At 34.8% G+C, this 17,170-nt stretch overlaps 3 protein-coding genes across 6 annotated transcripts; 2 read left to right on the top strand and 1 right to left on the bottom strand.

Moving 5' to 3' along the window:
- Positions 1-805: 805 nt before the first annotated feature.
- Positions 806-4,483, top strand: LOC114162421 (cyclin-A1-4-like). Of its 2 annotated transcripts, none has more exons than XM_028046293.2 (11): positions 806-1,149; positions 1,240-1,618; positions 1,720-1,856; positions 2,013-2,105; positions 2,283-2,416; positions 2,539-2,614; positions 2,701-2,777; positions 2,879-2,909; positions 3,654-3,803; positions 3,900-4,034; positions 4,143-4,483. In XM_028046293.2, exons 1-11 carry the CDS (start codon positions 973-975, stop codon positions 4,203-4,205), a joined length of 1,452 nt encoding a protein of 483 aa, XP_027902094.1. In that variant the 5' UTR covers positions 806-972; the 3' UTR covers positions 4,206-4,483. The 2 variants fall into 2 exon arrangements, with proteins under 2 accessions (XP_027902094.1, XP_027902093.1); XM_028046292.2 differs by having other exon boundaries at positions 2,876-2,909.
- A 3,513-nt stretch (positions 4,484-7,996) lies between these two features.
- Positions 7,997-10,235, bottom strand: LOC114163279 (DPP6 N-terminal domain-like protein). Its single transcript, XM_028047494.2, has one exon. It carries the CDS (start codon positions 10,179-10,181, stop codon positions 8,112-8,114), a length of 2,070 nt encoding a protein of 689 aa, XP_027903295.1. The 5' UTR covers positions 10,182-10,235; the 3' UTR covers positions 7,997-8,111.
- Positions 10,236-13,757: 3,522 nt separating this feature from the next.
- Positions 13,758-16,715, top strand: LOC114164136 (chloroplast processing peptidase-like). 3 transcript variants are annotated; one of them, XM_028048675.1, is made up of 7 exons: positions 13,758-14,014; positions 14,107-14,342; positions 14,809-14,871; positions 14,953-15,021; positions 15,352-15,438; positions 15,688-15,755; positions 16,110-16,715. In XM_028048675.1, the coding sequence occupies exons 2-7, from the start codon at positions 14,115-14,117 to the stop codon at positions 16,177-16,179; spliced, it is 585 nt and encodes a 194-aa protein (XP_027904476.1). In that variant the 5' UTR covers positions 13,758-14,014; positions 14,107-14,114; the 3' UTR covers positions 16,180-16,715. The 3 variants fall into 3 exon arrangements, with proteins under 3 accessions (XP_027904476.1, XP_027904475.1, XP_027904477.1); XM_028048674.1 differs by having other exon boundaries at positions 14,800-14,871; XM_028048676.1 differs by lacking the exon at positions 14,809-14,871.
- Positions 16,716-17,170: the final 455 nt, after the last annotated feature.

The raw sequence follows: 17,170 nt of genomic DNA, 5'->3' as shown, positions 1-17,170 counted from the left end.
GATTGATTTTCAAACACAATCCTCGAAATCCTGAACCCTGTCATTAGTTTTTTCCGTTTGCGACTGATTAAGTCGCCAAATGTTGAGCAACATCAAATGTATTGTGCAAGAAAATACAAATATTTTCTTCCCTTAAAAGAGACAAGTTTAAAATTACTTAACATTCCATTTCCAAGTACAAATTTGAAATTCGCACAAATAAATAAATTGACAGTTATTTTTATGGAAATTGATTCTCTAGCACATTCCTCCAAATCAAGAATATGAGTACTAATTTATGGTACTCGTTAGCATTACTTACCAAATTCAATAGCTGTGATTCAACATTTTACGTGCAAAAAATGGCATTATTATCGTGTTTAAAATAGTATTTGTTCCATTGAATAAGGTAAGTTTTAAATGGTGTTTTGAAGAAGAAGAATTTTGAAATATGAAGCACAATTGGAAAATTTTTCATTAACAATTTGCACGATCATGGTTGGGAATTGGGACTGGTTTGGGTCCCCTAGTTGCAAACGACAGATCCAGTGACCGTTTGAATTCAAATTCAAACCCAAAGCTCCAATTCTCTGCTTCTCTCCATGCTTACGTGGCAGTGGCAGCCAATCAGATCGCCGAACGACAGAGCGTGGTTAAAACGAATTTGAAAACATAGGCAGAAGTGGGGTCCACATGTGCGCCCCCCGCTCCTCATCAAGCCCTGATCTACGGTCCAGATGCTTCCCCATTTCAAACCTTCTTCTTCCCCGCCTCATTATTAAATTGTATAAATAAATTACACTCTATTTATTTCACTCACATTCGCGCACACACTCTCTCTCTCCCTCTCTCTCTCTCTCTCTTTTCGCTGCTAAAGTCTCTCGAAAACAAAGAAGCATTCGAAGCTTAAAGCACAAAAGACTGTAACGTTCTCTTTCTTGCCTCCTTCTTGAATCTTGTTCACAGCAAGAGGCAGGGAAGTGAGAATTCAAAATGACCACACAGAACCGTCGTTCGTCGTTTTCCTCCTCAACGACGTCGTCTTTGGCCAAACGCCATGCATCCACCACCGCTTCTTCCTCTCTAGCGGCTCCTACAAATGTGCCGAAGAAGCGTCCACCTCTCTCTAACCTCACCAACACCGTCGTTCACCGCAACTCTTCCTCTTCGGTACTAATTCCTCTTTCAACTAATTCCGCAAAATTAATACTCCACAAAAGCTTCACTAACTGTTGCTTCTTGCGAATTTCGCATTGCTAGGTTCCGTGCGCAGCTAAACTCGCGAAGACGAAGAAAGAGGTTGTTCTGCCCTGTTCAGGCAATAAAAGGCCCACGCTTGCGAATGTCAAACCTACTAATGCAATTGTTTTCCCCAAGGCTAATTCTCTCGCTCTGAGGAATGAAGCTCCTCCGCCTCCTCCTCCACTCGTTGTCTCTGTTGCTGTTCCTCCTCCGGTGCTGGATGTTTCGCCTAGTAAATCAGATGCAATGTCGGTCTCTATGGATGAGTCGATGTCTTCTTGTGATTCGTTCAAGAGTCCTGACATTGAATATGTGGACAATAGTGATGTGGCGGCTGTTGATTCAATTGAGAGAAAGACGTTCAGCAATCTCAACATATCTGATTCTTCCGAATCAGGTTTCATTTTGTTGATTTCTACTAGAAATATAATTATTTGGTCTGTTTTTTAATTAAATGTGTGGCTTCTAATTTGGTGTTGTTGATTGATGCGTTTGCAGGCAACATTTGTAGTAGGGACATACTTGTTGAGTTGGAAAAAGGGGACAAGTTTGTCAATGTTGATAACAATTACGCTGATCCTCAGCTCTGTGCATCCTTTGCTTGTGATATCTACAAGCACCTTCGTGCATCTGAGGTATGGTTAAGCTACATTTGAAAAATATATGCAGTGAGCTCTGTTATTTTTGGTTTTATGATCAGAATAAGCACGTCCAGTGTGTCTATTCAAATATCTGCTTTTTATTTTAGAATCTGGTATTGGTCTAATTTTTTCCAGTTTTTTAAATATTAGGCAAAGAAAAGGCCTTCCACAGACTTCATGGAGAGAATTCAGAAGGACATAAACCCTAGCATGCGTGCAATATTGATTGACTGGCTTGTGGAGGTAATTGATGTTTGTTGATAGCTAACTCATGTTAAATTCAAACATGATTATATTGCTAATAGGAATATTTTGGTAATCTTTTATTCTTGGGGAATGTTGCTGTTCTTTCCAATAACAGTTCAGTGTCACACCTCATTGTGTATATGGGTTCATGCTAAACTAATTTTCTAATTGCAGGTGGCTGAAGAGTATAGACTAGTACCTGATACATTGTATTTGACGGTAAACTACATTGATCGTTATCTTTCAGGAAATGTGATGAACAGACAAAAACTACAATTACTTGGTGTTGCCTCCATGATGATTGCCTCGTAAGGAGTCATACAAGTCCTTCTAAGTTTTCTCATTAATGGGTTTCTAGTATTGTTGTTTCTAGCTTTGAAACAAAGGTAGTAATGCAGTAACGATTTTGGTTTTGGGTATTTGTTTGCAGTAAATATGAGGAGATTTGTGCACCTCAGGTGGAGGAGTTTTGTTACATTACTGATAACACGTACTTCAAAGAAGAGGTTTGGTTTGAATTCTTTCGGGTTCAAGTTGTTTATGTATATGTATTTGAGGAGCACACATCTCAAGCAAAATTCATTGGATGCAGGTTTTGCAGATGGAATCTGCTGTCTTAAATTTTCTCAAGTTCGAAATGACAGCCCCAACAGTAAAATGTTTCTTGAGGTACTGTGCTTTATAACGGATGGCAATGAGATTTTCGTTTGAAGTTATTTGAAGTCGTTCTAATATAAAACTATTTTCTTTCTCGGTATTATTTACAGAAGATTTGTACGTGCAGCTCAAGGAGTCGACGAGGTACCTTTATCTTCTTTGCTGGGTTTAGACGTTTAAATAATTTGGTTGTAAACTTGTCATCGTGCCCTTTCTTAAAACTTTGATTTTTAATATAAGAATTTGGATAAATACCGTGTGTGAAGTAATTAAGGGAGATGATATGTTGTCAAACTATAAGTTTTCGTAATGAAAACTACCAAACAAAAAAGAAAAACTGGTAAGGGGTGGTGGGTCAAGCACATGTGTGTTTCAGCGTTCAGCATAAATTTGAAAAAGCACGTGAGTGTTTCAGCCTTCAGCATAAATTTGAAAAACAGATTGTTTATTTTCAAAAGTCTAATTTCTCGTGAACCTATAAAACTGCAGAGATAAATTTTTTAAATAAAGTAAGAAGTAAAAGTAAGTTGAACCAAATACGCATTCAACCAAAAACTTAAGCTACTAATTGTATATTTGTCGATCATCAACGAAGACTGTTGTGTAGTTTTCGCACAATGCACTTATTTATTTCCATACATCAGTAAATTTTGAGACACTGACAAAAACCATATCTGTGGTATGCATACATGCCACACACCCGCTATATATTGATTGCAAACCATAAAAATACTATTTTACAAATTTAATAATATTTTTTTTATTTAATTACTATTATAAAATATATTCTTAAACTTTTTTATCACTTGTATGTCTATTATAGTAACTATGATGATTAATATGAATTCCAATTCTGAAGTGGGGTTTCATTTGTTTTTCTTTTCTCAGGTCCCTTCGCTGCAACTTGAGTGCTTGACAAACTATATTGCGGAATTGTCTCTCTTGGAGTACAGTATGCTTTGTTATGCTCCATCACTTATAGCCGCTTCCGCAATTTTTCTGGCAAAATTTATACTTTTCCCTTCAGTGAAACCATGGGTATGCTGCTACTAATATCAAACAGATCATGCACACCATCAATTAGTAATTTTGACTTTTTTAAACTTGACTTCCTGTTTCTGTTTCTTGCAACAGAACTCCACATTGCAGCATTACACGCTCTACCAGGCTTCTGATCTGTGTGTTTGCGTGAAGGATCTCCACCGCCTATGTTGTAACAGCCTAAACTCAAATTTGCCAGCAATCAGAGAGAAATATAGCCAGCACAAGGTAAACAACTTCTCCTTCTCTTCTTTAAAATCACACTCTTTCTTGTTAAATTTGTTGCTCCTATCTGATATGTTTTGAGTGATTTCTCATAATTTATTTGTGTTTCAGTACAAATATGTTGCCAAGAAGTACTGCCCTCCTTCAATACCCCCAGAATTTTTCCTGAGTTGAGCTGAGATGACAGCCTGATTTCCGGTTGGTATAGGCTTAGATTGACATAACTTCTGGTCTCCAGAAAAGATGGTTCTCTTACACTGTACAATGTAGTTGCCAACCCTTCCATCTTAATTAGAACTCTTGTATCTGCTTTTATTGGGGTGCACACTCCTGTACCCTCAAATTTACCAAAAAAAAAAAATCAGAAGCTTCAAGAAGCAACTTGTATTATTAGCTACAGCTTCAGTAGCATCATTAATGGCTAAGTGAGCCGATGCTTAAATTTTGTCCAATTTACTGAGTGTATCACCAGGTAGAGAGTATGCATTTTGAGTCATCCTCCAGAAATTTATGGACAATTATCGCCATTTAGTAACATAAATTATGAGCATCTCCGTAATCATCACCACCACCAACTAAGGACAAACATCTCTTTATATGGATGAAAAATATTGACATGTAAATATGTAAGAATCCCTCTTGATGAATTTAAATGTGGATTACCTTAAACTTACTAAGTCAAATTATATCCTACACTTCGAGAATATTTCTGAAAAGAAATGAATTTTTCATTTGGATTCATCTCCATATCCATCTCCATATACAGTGCTACCGAGATTATTGCTTCAATAAGATTATTCTATCAGCAAAGATCTCGCCCCAGGTTCAACACATGTTGGACCCATCTTCGACTGAAAAATTCTTTCGGACAAAGTCTAACGAGCCGCCAATCTATGCAGAGTTACCAACTAATTACACAGTTGGTAACATTATATACAAAACAAAGCCAAAATTATGATTAGAAGATGCTAAACCACATTTCCTAGAACAAAAACTCCTTTTCCAGTTTTGAGTGTCAGAATATCATTATAAGAATCTTGTCGAAACATAAGGATCATATTAGTGATTTAACAGGTCCATCCGATCTTGAAATAACAGTAATTGTCTTTTATTAAATAATTACATAATCTATTATGTAATATAGAGCCTGCTGCGTAATCCAAACACAACGAAGTAATTTATGTTTTTATTAGTTTCATAAAATGTTCCAGAATAGAGTGAGACTCAGACATACTCATGTCGTGTCGGACATTTAGTTTAACCAATAACAATGATTGTGGGCCTCTAAACATTCTCCGGGTGAATATGAGAAACTTAGTTACAAGTGAGCATTTTGATTTCAATCTATGGCAGATCGTTATCCAATGGAGATTGGCTCACTCCATTTGGTAATATTCCCCATCTTGCAGATCAATTCTACAGAGAAAATGCTGTTTGGGAAGAGAGAAAGAAGATCAGACATGAAAATAAAATTGGAAAAAGGGAATGAAAAGGTACGAGAGTGAATGACAAGATAGAGAAATGACAAAAGTTTGAATTTCAAATACATCTCTACTCAATCTTTCACCCTTTCCCAAATCTCTTTCTTCAAACTCGAATGTCCTCTTTCTTGGCTTATTTCAATTTCTTATCACACAATATCATTATATTTTCTTTTATATAACGTCAAAATTATATTCCATTAATTAAAACCAACAATTGGATGAAAATTAGAACGTTTTCACACATTATTTAGAACAATAAGTCGCAACAGCTGTTTATTCTCTATAAAAATAATTTTAATTGAGTTGACTATATTTGTTAATATTTAAAATTAAAACATTATTTTAAGTATGTGCAAGTTAGAGAAAAACCGTGATAACTCAGCTTATTTATAAATTGAAGCAATGCTTGAAAATGATTAAATACTAATGTGGTTGTTATTTATTTATAATATTATTCTTATATTTATGATTATACAAAATATTTTGCAGTATAATAATAATAATAACAATATTATTATTATACATACAAAATATAAAAATTACTATTAAATTAAAAACTTACTTAAAGTGTAAAAAAAATCATAAAATTAAATATAAATAATTTATCTTTAGATTATGCAATAATTTTTTTTTATTCAACTTAGTACGAGTAAACAGTACACATATGTGACCAAGAAATACTAAATTTAAATATCTATTTAATTAGTATCACTTCTAAGTTTATATCTCTTAAGACAATTGTAATCATATTTCATAATTGATTATATAATATAAAGTTTGTTGTGTAAGTCAAAAATAAAAGTTATTTATTTATTTTTTTTATAATTTTTTTATGAATTATTTCATAAATTTTGAGAGATAATACTAAGGGATAGAAAGAAATGCTAGCAAAGACAGATAAAGAAAATTGAATATTAAAACTTATCGAATAGAATAGAGTTTGACATTATATAGGTAGAGAGAAATTTAGATTGATAAACTGTTATTAGTAATTACTTATTCAGGTTATAAGAGAAAGTTGTCAAAATTTAGTTGTCAAAAATATTATTGTCCTTACGTAATATCCCTTACTACACTTATGGCGGGTATGTGAACAACCATAAGTTTAGTTCTGATGTTTACAAAGGATGATCCTAAAATGAGTTTAGTAAAAAAGGTTAGCTACTTGATATATTGTTGGAATATGTATTTGTTGAAAAATATTTTTACTTCACATGGTCAAAGACAAAGTGAAGATCGATTTCAAAGTGCTTTGATTTAGAGTGCATAACTAGGTTTGGAGCAAGAAGAACTACTCCTAAATTATTTGAGTAAACTTTAATAGTTGTAGTGGTGATATGAAGCTCACAAAGAATAGAACGAATATAGAGAATTTCAGTGAAAACAACAGCCACACTACAATACTATGCCTTTGTACTACTATGCAAAACAACTTTTTGTTTGTGTGAATTCCATGAGACAAGATTTTAGTCGACATAGATACAAAATTCAGTGGTAGACTTTTTATCTTCAATGTTAGTAGCCTAATCAACATCGTTGAAGTCGATGATGGAGAGATCAAAGCAAGGATGTAGAAGCAAACCATTATGCACCGTGCCAAAAAGATATCAAAGAATGCATTTGACTATTGTCCAGTGGTGTTGTTGATGAGAATGCATGAATTGACAGATCTGGTTGACAAAGAATGATATTTCAGTTTTTAGTACATAATTCACATCAGGTCAAGAGAATACTTCATATTTTTGTATCAGTAAGAGCGCTGAGTTTTTTGTCAGAACATGTTCATATTATGTTTTGAAAATTACTCAATGTGACCTATTTTATTGAATTAATGTTAACACCATTTAAAAGTGGTCATGTGTAAAACTCTAGATCTGTCACATGTCAAAATATGAGTTTGTGGCACCTTCATAGTAGAAGATGACCTAGAATTTGACATGTGATAAATCCATATTTTAACATGTGAAATTTTCAAATGACCTTAACTCCAATTTCAAAAAATAAGTCATATTAAATTCTTTCTACAAAAATAAAGACTCATTTTTTTAAAATTAAAATTCAATCGAGTAAAACGAATATTATATAGAGAACAAAATATATTAAATGTATAAATTTTGGAACCAAATAAAGACTTTTGAGACACTTCTTTTATTATTTATAGCATGTGGTCGTTGCTCAACATTAGTAAGACACTCAAACACCATCGTAAACAACATGGTCAAGGGAGACCTAGGGAGGTTGTTCTCTTAGGATTCATTTCTATCTAGTGGTGAAAAAATTGTTTAATTGAAATGGTATACATCACTTTATACTAAAGTATAGTCATTCAAACGAAGATGGTATATTAGAATTGTGTTGATTTCATCTGTCACATTGATGCTACGTTGCACTAAGACTTGATTCTTAATTATAGAGTGACTACATTCTACTATACTCCATCATGCGATCATTCTTTGAATTCACCGAATATAAAGAAGTAAGTAAAGCCTAAGAGCAGTTATTTATTTATTTATTTATTCGCTTACAATCTAAGCTTGATGAAGACTGAAGCTACATCTAAAGTGGAGTGGTACATAGTGTTAAATTAGAAAGTGCACTAGAGAGCACTGCAGAAAGCTGAAGAGGAATTGGGCATAGTGTTGAGCCAATGACAATCTTCGAAGGAGCAGTAGGGTCCACCCTTTGCCATCTCAACGTTCACTGGCCGTATATACTTGGGTGACCAAGCGGGTGTTCCATCCTCGTACGAGTTATGGGTCAGTCTCTCAATACCCGACCCATCCAATCTAACCCTGAATATTTCACCATAGGGCTGGTAGTGATGCGGGTTCGATATTGGCTCCGCGGATATACCCGCATAGTCCGAAGTAAACGTTAAGCTCTTCCCATCCGGGCTAAAATACGGGTGGTTCGTCCTCCCGCGCGACCCGCTCTCAATCACCTTCCGCACCCCGCTTCCGTCCGGGTGGATCACGTACAACTCGAAACTCCCGCTTCCCGGGGCATGCCGGTCCGACGCGAAAGCGATCCATTCCCCATCCGGTGACCAGTTGCACATGGTGTCAGTCCACGGACCCTCCGTCAATCTTCGAAGCCCCTTTCTCTCTCCGTCAACTGCGTCCATTATGTAAAGATTCTTATGACCCGACCGACCCGACCGAAACACGATCCATTTCCCGTCCGGTGAGGGTGACGGAAACGCGTTGTTCTTTCCGTCTAAGGTCAACCTCTTCACGCTGTTCTCGTTATCAACGTCAATGGACACGATATCAACCTGCGAGCTCACAGAGGCAAAGGTTTCCCCAATCGCTGTGTATATCACCCCGGGTCGGACCCGGTCCCAAGCGGTGGAAAACGCCAACGCGTTGGAAACCTTACGCAGGTTCGAGCCGTCCTGGTTCACCACGTAAATCCCCGGAAGGTTAACATACGCGATGCGGTCTCCGGAGGGGGAGAAAACCGGGAAAGAACCGACGAACCGGAATAGAGATAGACCGGGGACGGGGCTCCGAACGTTTTCGAGGAGAAGCTGGGGGCTACTGTGAGCGTTGGGTTCTCCTCTGCACTTGTGGTAGCCTACACGGGATGCATCGGGTGAGATGAACGGGTTGAGGTGGTGAGAGCGAGGCGAGACCAACCTAGTCAGCTCCGTGAATTCGTTATTCACCAGGTTGAATAGTTCGATGTGACGAAAGCTTGAGCCTGCTCTTCTCGTTGCGACGGCGATGAAGTTGTGGTTGTCAGGGGAGGTAGCGGGTGTGAAGGCGTGGAGACCCGGTGGGGTGACTCGTTCGACGGTAACCGAGTCAACAGAAACGGGACCGTTGGAGGGGATAATCGCTCTGTAAATGCTCCACCACTGGTCGTCTCCTCGGCGGTGGAAGTATAGAGTCCGATCGTCGACCCATGAGGGCCAGCCTCCGTGCTCCACGATTTTGACTCGGTGAGTTCCGTCACGAGTTAGGAAGACGTATATGTCTGTGGTAAGATCCTCCACTTCGCCGGCCCACCCATCTGGGCCGTAGGAAGCAACAGCGGTCCAGAGACCGGAAGGGGAGAGAGCTGGGCTGAAATCAGCGACAGCGTAGGGTGTGAGTCTCTTGGTGAGGCCCGATTGGAGGTGGGTGGAGTAAACCGCGGCCCAACTGGCCCGTGGTACACCGGGATTCTCGTGTGTGGAAACGTATATTAAAAACTCTCCATCGGGGGTGACACTGGGTCTGTCTTTGATGGAGGGTGGATAAGGGTCGGTGGGCTTGTTCGGTAACAGAGGGATTTGGTTTCTTTCTGCGGTAACAGATTCCTGAGTGGATCTGGTTGCGGTGGCGGAAGTATAAACGGCGTCGTAGTAGATGGAGGGGGAGCCGTTTCTCTCCGTTACGTAAACGAGTTGGAGAGGAGGAGAACGCGCAGGGAGTTGAATAGCAGAAGCATTGGAAATGAAATGGCCGTTGAAATTGACGGAGCGGCCATCGGTGAGCTGAAGTTCTTGGTCAGGGTTTAGAGGTTTTTGATGAAGTGGAAGAGAGTATATGTCGAAGGCGTAGAAGGATCTGCCGAGGGTGGTGAAGATGATGGTGGTGGAAGCCTCCTCCTCCGCCGCCCAACTGAGCGTTAACAGTAGCAGTATTACAAACGGAAAAGGTTTGTGGTTTCTCTTCATCATGAAACAGAGTTTGTGTTGCACTGACAGTGCAGTGCAGGGTGTTGTGTAGAAACTTTGAAGAGAATATCAGTGGGCCCACCTTATCCTTTCAAATTTTCCTCATCACTAAAATTCTATTATAATTTATTTAGAAAATAATAACAACAAATATTTTTGTTTTCTTCTTTCAAACACCTTTTACTTAGTTATTTATTTATTCAATCATTGTGGTTAAGTTAATTTGTAAGCTCATGTTTTTCGTCTGCAGTGACGTCACCTGAAGATTTTATTAATAAAGTAAGATGAAAACAATAACAGTTACTACATAATATTATTTTTGACCTTTTTAAATTAAAGTGGAGATTAATTACTTTGTCTTAGAATAAAGTGAAAGGAGAGAATCTAAGAGTGTGGGTACTTTAGGTGATTGGTTTATTGTTGGAGAATAGATAAGAGGAGAGGCCTAATGTTAGCATCTAATGCTTCTACGTAAATTTAAAAATCGAGGTAAAATCATTCAGAACTAACCACCACAGTTTTTTATATATTAGACCATCACAAATTTTAAATTTAATAATAAACAAATGTCATAACGATAAATATAATTAAATTAATTTATAGTAGTAGGTATTGTTTCAAATTTAACAATGCGTCTTCCGATTTTCATTCCATCCATCTTTATTTTATTCTTCATTATTATTATTATTATTATTATTATTATTATTAAAATCAATGTTGTTTTAGTAACTACTCATAAAAACAAAATACATAAAATGATCGGAAAATTTTATTTCTTCAAGCCTTTTTTTGATATGCAAAATCACTAGTAATGATCTCAACATCAGTAATGTTGGTTATAATGTTTTCTCAATAGATAAATATTTTAAATCATTTAACTTTTATTGTGATTTTGATGATCTCGGGTGAGATTTTGTTTCAAATTTTGATAAAGAAAGTTTTAGTGCTACAATCACATGAACAAATAAGAATATTTTAGAAGCAAATATATAACATTTTCAATTTGGAGAAAAAAAAATTGTACGTCAACATCTTATTAACTAACACTTGAAAAGATACAAAGCAACTTTAATATAAGAAAGAATCATTTAAAATTAGGAACATGATGGCATATATAAATTTTAGGGTTAAATATGTTTTTGGTCTCTCAAGTTTTAGTAAATTTTGGAATTAGTCCTTCATCAAAATTTTATATCAATTTAGTCCCTCATCTTTCAAAATGCGTGAATTTAGTCTTTTTAACCAAATTTTGTTAAGTTTATTTGACGTTTCAAACGCATTTCATGATAGTATTTAAGTTAACATTGAAACAAAAATGTATCGAACAGTGTAAATAATTTAAATACTATCATGAAATACGCTTGAAACGTAAAAAAAAAAACTTAACAAAATTTGGTTAAAAGGACTAAATTCACGCATTTTGAAAGATGAAGAACTAAATTGATCAAAAATTTTGATGAGGAACTAATTCCAATTTTCGCTGAAACTTGAGGGACCAAAAACATATTTAACCCTAAATTTTATTCGAATAAAACACTTTTTGAATTCCTTAGCGTTTTTTTATTCATTTAAATAGGGAAACACTTTTTCTTCATTAATGTCAAATTTTCATTATTAGATATATATTTGACAAATCACAAAGCTCACTTAAATCATTATTAACTTCATTATTCTTAGCCCCACTTTCATTATTTTCATTTAATCAATCTAAATTTTCAAGAGAACTCCTTATAATTTTATTAATTAGTTTTCTCTCTTTTTATCTTCAGATAATATTTTTTAGACAGTATATTATTATAAAAGATAACTCAACTAATGAATAAACTGAAAATAAAACAGGAATTGACACATGGAAATAGGAGTTGAAATTGGATATCTAATCATATTTTTAAATTTTACCACTTTCAAATGTTTATCTCCACCGATGTAAACATGACATCAATAATTCGATAAAAAAATTAGATACAATAGTAAAATTAATTAAAAACTATAACTTTTTAAACATCAAAATTAATATTTGATGGACTTGTGAGCAGTGGCGGATCTTGCTCGATATTTGTGAGGGTGTTAAAGTACACTTAAAATTTATATATTTAATTATGGATCCGTAAGATTATTGAATTCAATAATAATTGAATCAATACTAAAAATTTTAGTTATATTTTATTTTTAATGTAAATTATCATATTGTCAGCAAAAAAATTCATCTTCCGTATTATTTTGCAATTTTATTTTGATAATTTTCATTGTAGAAAAAAATACTAAAAGATAATTTATCATAATCTAAATAAAAATTGCGATACGTAATTAATAAAATATAAATATATGATAATCAAGTCACAATTAAAAACCAGTTATTAAAAAACACTTAGTGAATTGCTTTTTCTTCTATATTTATAAAAATGAATATACCAAATCCTCGTGAGATAAAAATAATATTAATTATTAAACTAATATTTTATTATCAATTGAGAAAAAAAGAATTACTTTTTTCTTCAATAATAAAAGAAAGCATACAAAAATGAGGATACAAAATAATGAATTTGTGTTCAACTTTCTTCTTTTCTTCATAAACAAAAGAAAACAAAACAAGTAAAAGTTTAAAGTGGATATAATATGTGAGAAACTCAAAAAAAAGTGAGAGAGAAAACAAAAAATACCTTAATAAATTAATTTATTTTTTATTAAATTTAATTTTATGTTTTATTATTTATTAGCATTAAATGTTATATTTTATAAAATAAATAAAAAGATACCTATTTTAATTCTTATCAATTTTCAATAAATACTTTTATTATTTAAAAAATTCCAAAAAATAAATTTTCTTATACATAATTTAAAAAATTAAAAATAAAATAATTTTCATATAAAATAAATAAAAATATTTGAAAAAAAGTTGGGGGCGACGGCTCCCCTGTCCCTTCGTTGGGCCGCCTCTGCCTGTGAGGACACTCGCAGAATATGAGGAGAGTATACTGAGGAAGGCCCTGGAACTAACGTGTGAAACGTGTTACCAAACGCTAATTTTCAGGGAAATTCGACCACAGTATAAGGATAAGGTTTAGTTAGGAATTCAGACATTTAGTTAGTTAGGAATCAATGTTGGGATTTGAGTTTCCTAGAATCAGAGCCACGGATCATGGCTCCATTTTCTTAGACACTAAAAATTTTATGATAGCTAAAATTTAAAATTATATAATTATTAATCATACATATTCTTAATGATATGAAATTCTTTAAAAATATTTAATTGTTTTCTCAGTGCACATATGTCTTATAAATGATATTAACTATTCTTATTACTATTATTGTATAAAAGGTCGAATTAAAATCGTAATCTCCAAATTACTGTCACAAAATAGATTAAATAATTTTTCTAATTTATATTGAAATAACCTTTTAAAAAATTCTGATTAGGAAAGAATCAGTTATAACCTTCGCAAAAGAAAATGCGAGAACAATATTTAAATTACGATAAAGAAGTCGTCTTTTCACTTTCTATATAGTACAAAAAGAAATTCAAAGACTGAGAGTGGTTACATGTTAGAATTTTTTTGTTTGAGTTGAAGAAAAGAAAAGTTTGTTGTGATAGTACATAATCCGTTTTTGGGTTGAAAGATAAGGATAAATTATTATTGAAAGAAAGCGCGTTTGAGCGTAGAAACTTAGTCCCTAAGCATCAACTGTTACTGTTCCATTCCACCATATATCTCCCAGTCAAATACACACAGGTTCAAACTTCTTTTGTTTCGCAGAGATCACAGCACCATTCACTCACCACTCTCTGCTACTACTCCTCTCAAGTGGAAACTCATTTCAGCACCATTCACACTCTGGTTTTCTTTTTCGACCTTCATCTGCGTTTTCAATTTACTTTAATGAACCACGACTTTGATTCTTCATTTATTTTTCTGCTATGTGGATGTAGTTTGCATCATGAGCTTATTGAGGCCTTCTGCAATATACAACTTCGTAACAAGTTATCCTTCGCTGCGATGGATGCCGTGTCAGAGTTGGGGCTTCCTTCGATGGCCGGGTCTCGACGGATTCCTTAGGCTTATGGTCGTTGGACTTCTCTGGTCCACGTTCTCCGAGCTTCGCTTCATACCTTCCTCTTCTATGTTCCCCACTCTTCGTGTTGGTGATCGAATTATTGTGGAAAAGGTGCACGATATTCTTCTGCTTTTCCTCTTGTTCCTTTTCTGTTTCTTTCTTTCTTTGGATCGCGATCTACCTGTATACACTGGGATTTCGATCAATGTCACAGTTTTGGTTGTGCCAAATTGAATTTACTTCAATCCAAAATGGATTCCTATCTAATGGCTAGCCTTGTCCTTAGTTATCTTCTTTTCTCTTATTATTCTTCGTTTTTAATTTAGTGCACAAGATTGAAGGAAAAGATCTTGAAATTGACTGAGACGTTTGTCAAAATTAAGCTGCTTCGATTTACAAACTTTCCTCATAAGATGTTTTTATCTTCCAAAATCGCGTTCTTAGGTTAAATTTCCTTTGAATCATTTTACTCGCTGAACTTTCAGAAATGGGATCAATTGTTATCTCTATTTTTCTACTTTATCCCTCAATTCTAATTTTTGAATTTTAATTATCTTTTTATTGTAAGTTTCTCCAGGCTTCATATTATATCAAGAATCCTTCTATACATGATATTATAATATTTAAGGATCCAACACAGGTATGTTGCAATGGTATAGAATCTGTGTAGCCTACTTGCAGATCTCCAATTCAATTACATGATTGGTTTTCTGTTATGTAGTTATATGGAGAAAACACAGAAACTGTTTTTATTAAGAGAATTGTAGCAAAAGCAGGAGACGCTGTTGAGGTATAACTCTTCTGCAAACTTCGTTTCTTTTTGCATTACACTGACATTGTGTATCTACTTTGGAAGTCCATGCCAAAATTACGAGGGCATAAAAAATTGATTTCTAAATATACTATCTTTGAAACTGAGGCTTTGTTTTTTCTCTTATTATTTGTTTTAGTGATCTAGTCTACCGTGCAGACTAGCCACAGTTTCATGTCTTATGACAACCATCGGTAATAAATTAGATCAAATTATATGTTATGTCCTGACAATTAGTAATAGTATGTTGTATGAGCGTAGGAAAATAGCATTACGTCTTTTTCACTTGAATCTTCCGTCATCTTTCAGGTTCATCATGGGGTACTCTACGTCAATGGTGTTGCTCAGCAGGAAGATTTCATAGCACAACCACCAGCATACACAATTCCATTAACCGTGAGATCCCTGTTCGTTGTTACGGTCCTTTTTCATTTATTTTACATTCAACAATTATGAATTGTGAGCATAAAGCTTTTTGGGTTAACTTAAAAGGTCCGTAATATCTGATTAATGGTGACCGCTGTACCTTCATCTGTTCTGCTCATCTCGTTTTTGTTATGTGAACTGAAATGATTGATTAGTTCTGTATTTATTTGTTCATTGATTCATATTTTTCTTTTCCTCGTACAACTGGTGTCCTTGCAGACTGTGCCCAATGACCATGTTTATGTGCTAGGCGATAATCGTAATAACAGTTATGATTCTCATGTGTGGTAAGTTACTACAGCCAGATGTTGCTGACTTTTTATTCTTTCCTTTTCTATTAATTTTAATCTTTTGGGAGAGGTGTGATTATCTGAATGTTTTGGTGTACAAAATGATTAATCTGTTTTCTAAATGAATTTTACGTCAGTTCTTCTCTTTAGTTTTGAAGAAATACGAGTGGTGAAATAAGAAAATATGGTTTTATAGAAGCAAACTGATGTATACATAAATGTGAAACATTTATTTTTGCCTTTTATTAAAAAATCTTCATTCTCTTTAGATTATATTGACATGAACTAAGTATTAGTATCTTTTACCTCCTGTTAATCTTGAACCTTACCGTCTGTGATGATGATGAATAGGGGACCACTTCCTATGAAGAACATAATTGGAAGATATGTCACTTGTTATCATAGACCAACAAACATTTGACCCAAACATCATTGAGATGTACTGAAGGAACTGGTGCCCTATTCTATGGTCTGACCAATGGGACAGCGCATACTAGGAAATCTGATTTCCGTGAAGAGTTTCCTCCAGCTGTTCCATAAATGATGCACACGCCCTTTGGCCACTCTTTATTTGAATGGATTCTCATATGCACGTAGCAGGCTTCCCACATTCAGAGCATGAAATTCATCTTTAGAAAAAATAAAGACATGTGATTCTGCAGGGTTCACTGTTAGTCGAGTCACATTGCATAATATCTAGTATGAATTATGGTTAGAGAAATGTGTAAAAACTGAAGCAAATATTGTTGTTGCTTTAGTCATTCTTAAGCCCTGTTTGTCTTGTGGCAGAAACAGGAGGCAGAGTCGTAGTTGCTTTCTCCCCATGATGGATTTTACCATGTTTTTAGCTCACTAAGCTTTATATCTTCCCTACCAAGCCCTTTGGCATTATACCTCCATTTGTTACACCTGAAAATACTATTATGCAACTTATAATGAAATGTATTGTTAGGTACTTGTGTTGTTCTCTGTAACTCTATTTAAATAATGATATAATTAAATGAAATCTTACACCGGATAATATAAAGAGTCAAGTTGCGGAGTATAAGGTCACTCCTTATAGTTATCCAAGTATTTAAAAAGGAATACTAAAACTCACTACAATGCCTACAATCCAAAGGAGTAAGTGATAGCCAACATTCGAAAGAAGGCCTTAAGGGCAACACAATACACGGGCCTTAGCCCTAAAGAAGAGCCCAAATGAAACGTGAAGTCCAGCCCAAGTAGACTATGCAGCGGAATCATCTCTCTCCTGTTGACCACGAGTACCACTCGCATATGCTCCCAAAATTGATGATCATCGCAAAGGTAGAAGAACAACATACAAGGTAATCAAACAAGTAAAGGGTAAGCTAGAGCAAAAAAGATTTTATCATGCAATCATATATATTTTCACAGTCCAATATACACAC

Source organism: Vigna unguiculata, chromosome 9 (genome assembly GCF_037176805.1).
Source record: "Vigna unguiculata cultivar grain cowpea cultivar isolate G323 ecotype 2 chromosome 9, ASM3717680v1, whole genome shotgun sequence".
NCBI classification, from domain to species: Eukaryota; Viridiplantae; Streptophyta; class Magnoliopsida; order Fabales; family Fabaceae; genus Vigna; species Vigna unguiculata.
Note: the sequence above shows the minus strand (reverse complement) of the source record. Positions and strands in the feature narration are given on the sequence as shown.

Bases quoted from the DNA above. Each gene is read 5' to 3' on its own strand.
- LOC114162421 (XM_028046292.2), top strand. From the start codon at position 973: ATGACCACACAGAACCGTCGTTCGTCGTTTTCCTCCTCAACGACGTCG. The intron at 2,417-2,538 runs GTAAGGAGTCAT...ATTTGTTTGCAG, and splicing joins GCCTCCATGATGATTGCCTC to TAAATATGAGGAGATTTGTG. The intron at 2,778-2,875 runs GTACTGTGCTTT...TATTATTTACAG, and splicing joins ACAGTAAAATGTTTCTTGAG to AAGATTTGTACGTGCAGCTC.
- LOC114163279 (XM_028047494.2), bottom strand. From the start codon at position 10,181: ATGATGAAGAGAAACCACAAACCTTTTCCGTTTGTAATACTGCTACTG.
- LOC114164136 (XM_028048674.1), top strand. From the start codon at position 14,115: ATGAGCTTATTGAGGCCTTCTGCAATATACAACTTCGTAACAAGTTAT. The intron at 15,022-15,351 runs GTATAACTCTTC...GTCATCTTTCAG, and splicing joins AAGCAGGAGACGCTGTTGAG to GTTCATCATGGGGTACTCTA. The intron at 15,439-15,687 runs GTGAGATCCCTG...GTGTCCTTGCAG, and splicing joins CATACACAATTCCATTAACC to ACTGTGCCCAATGACCATGT.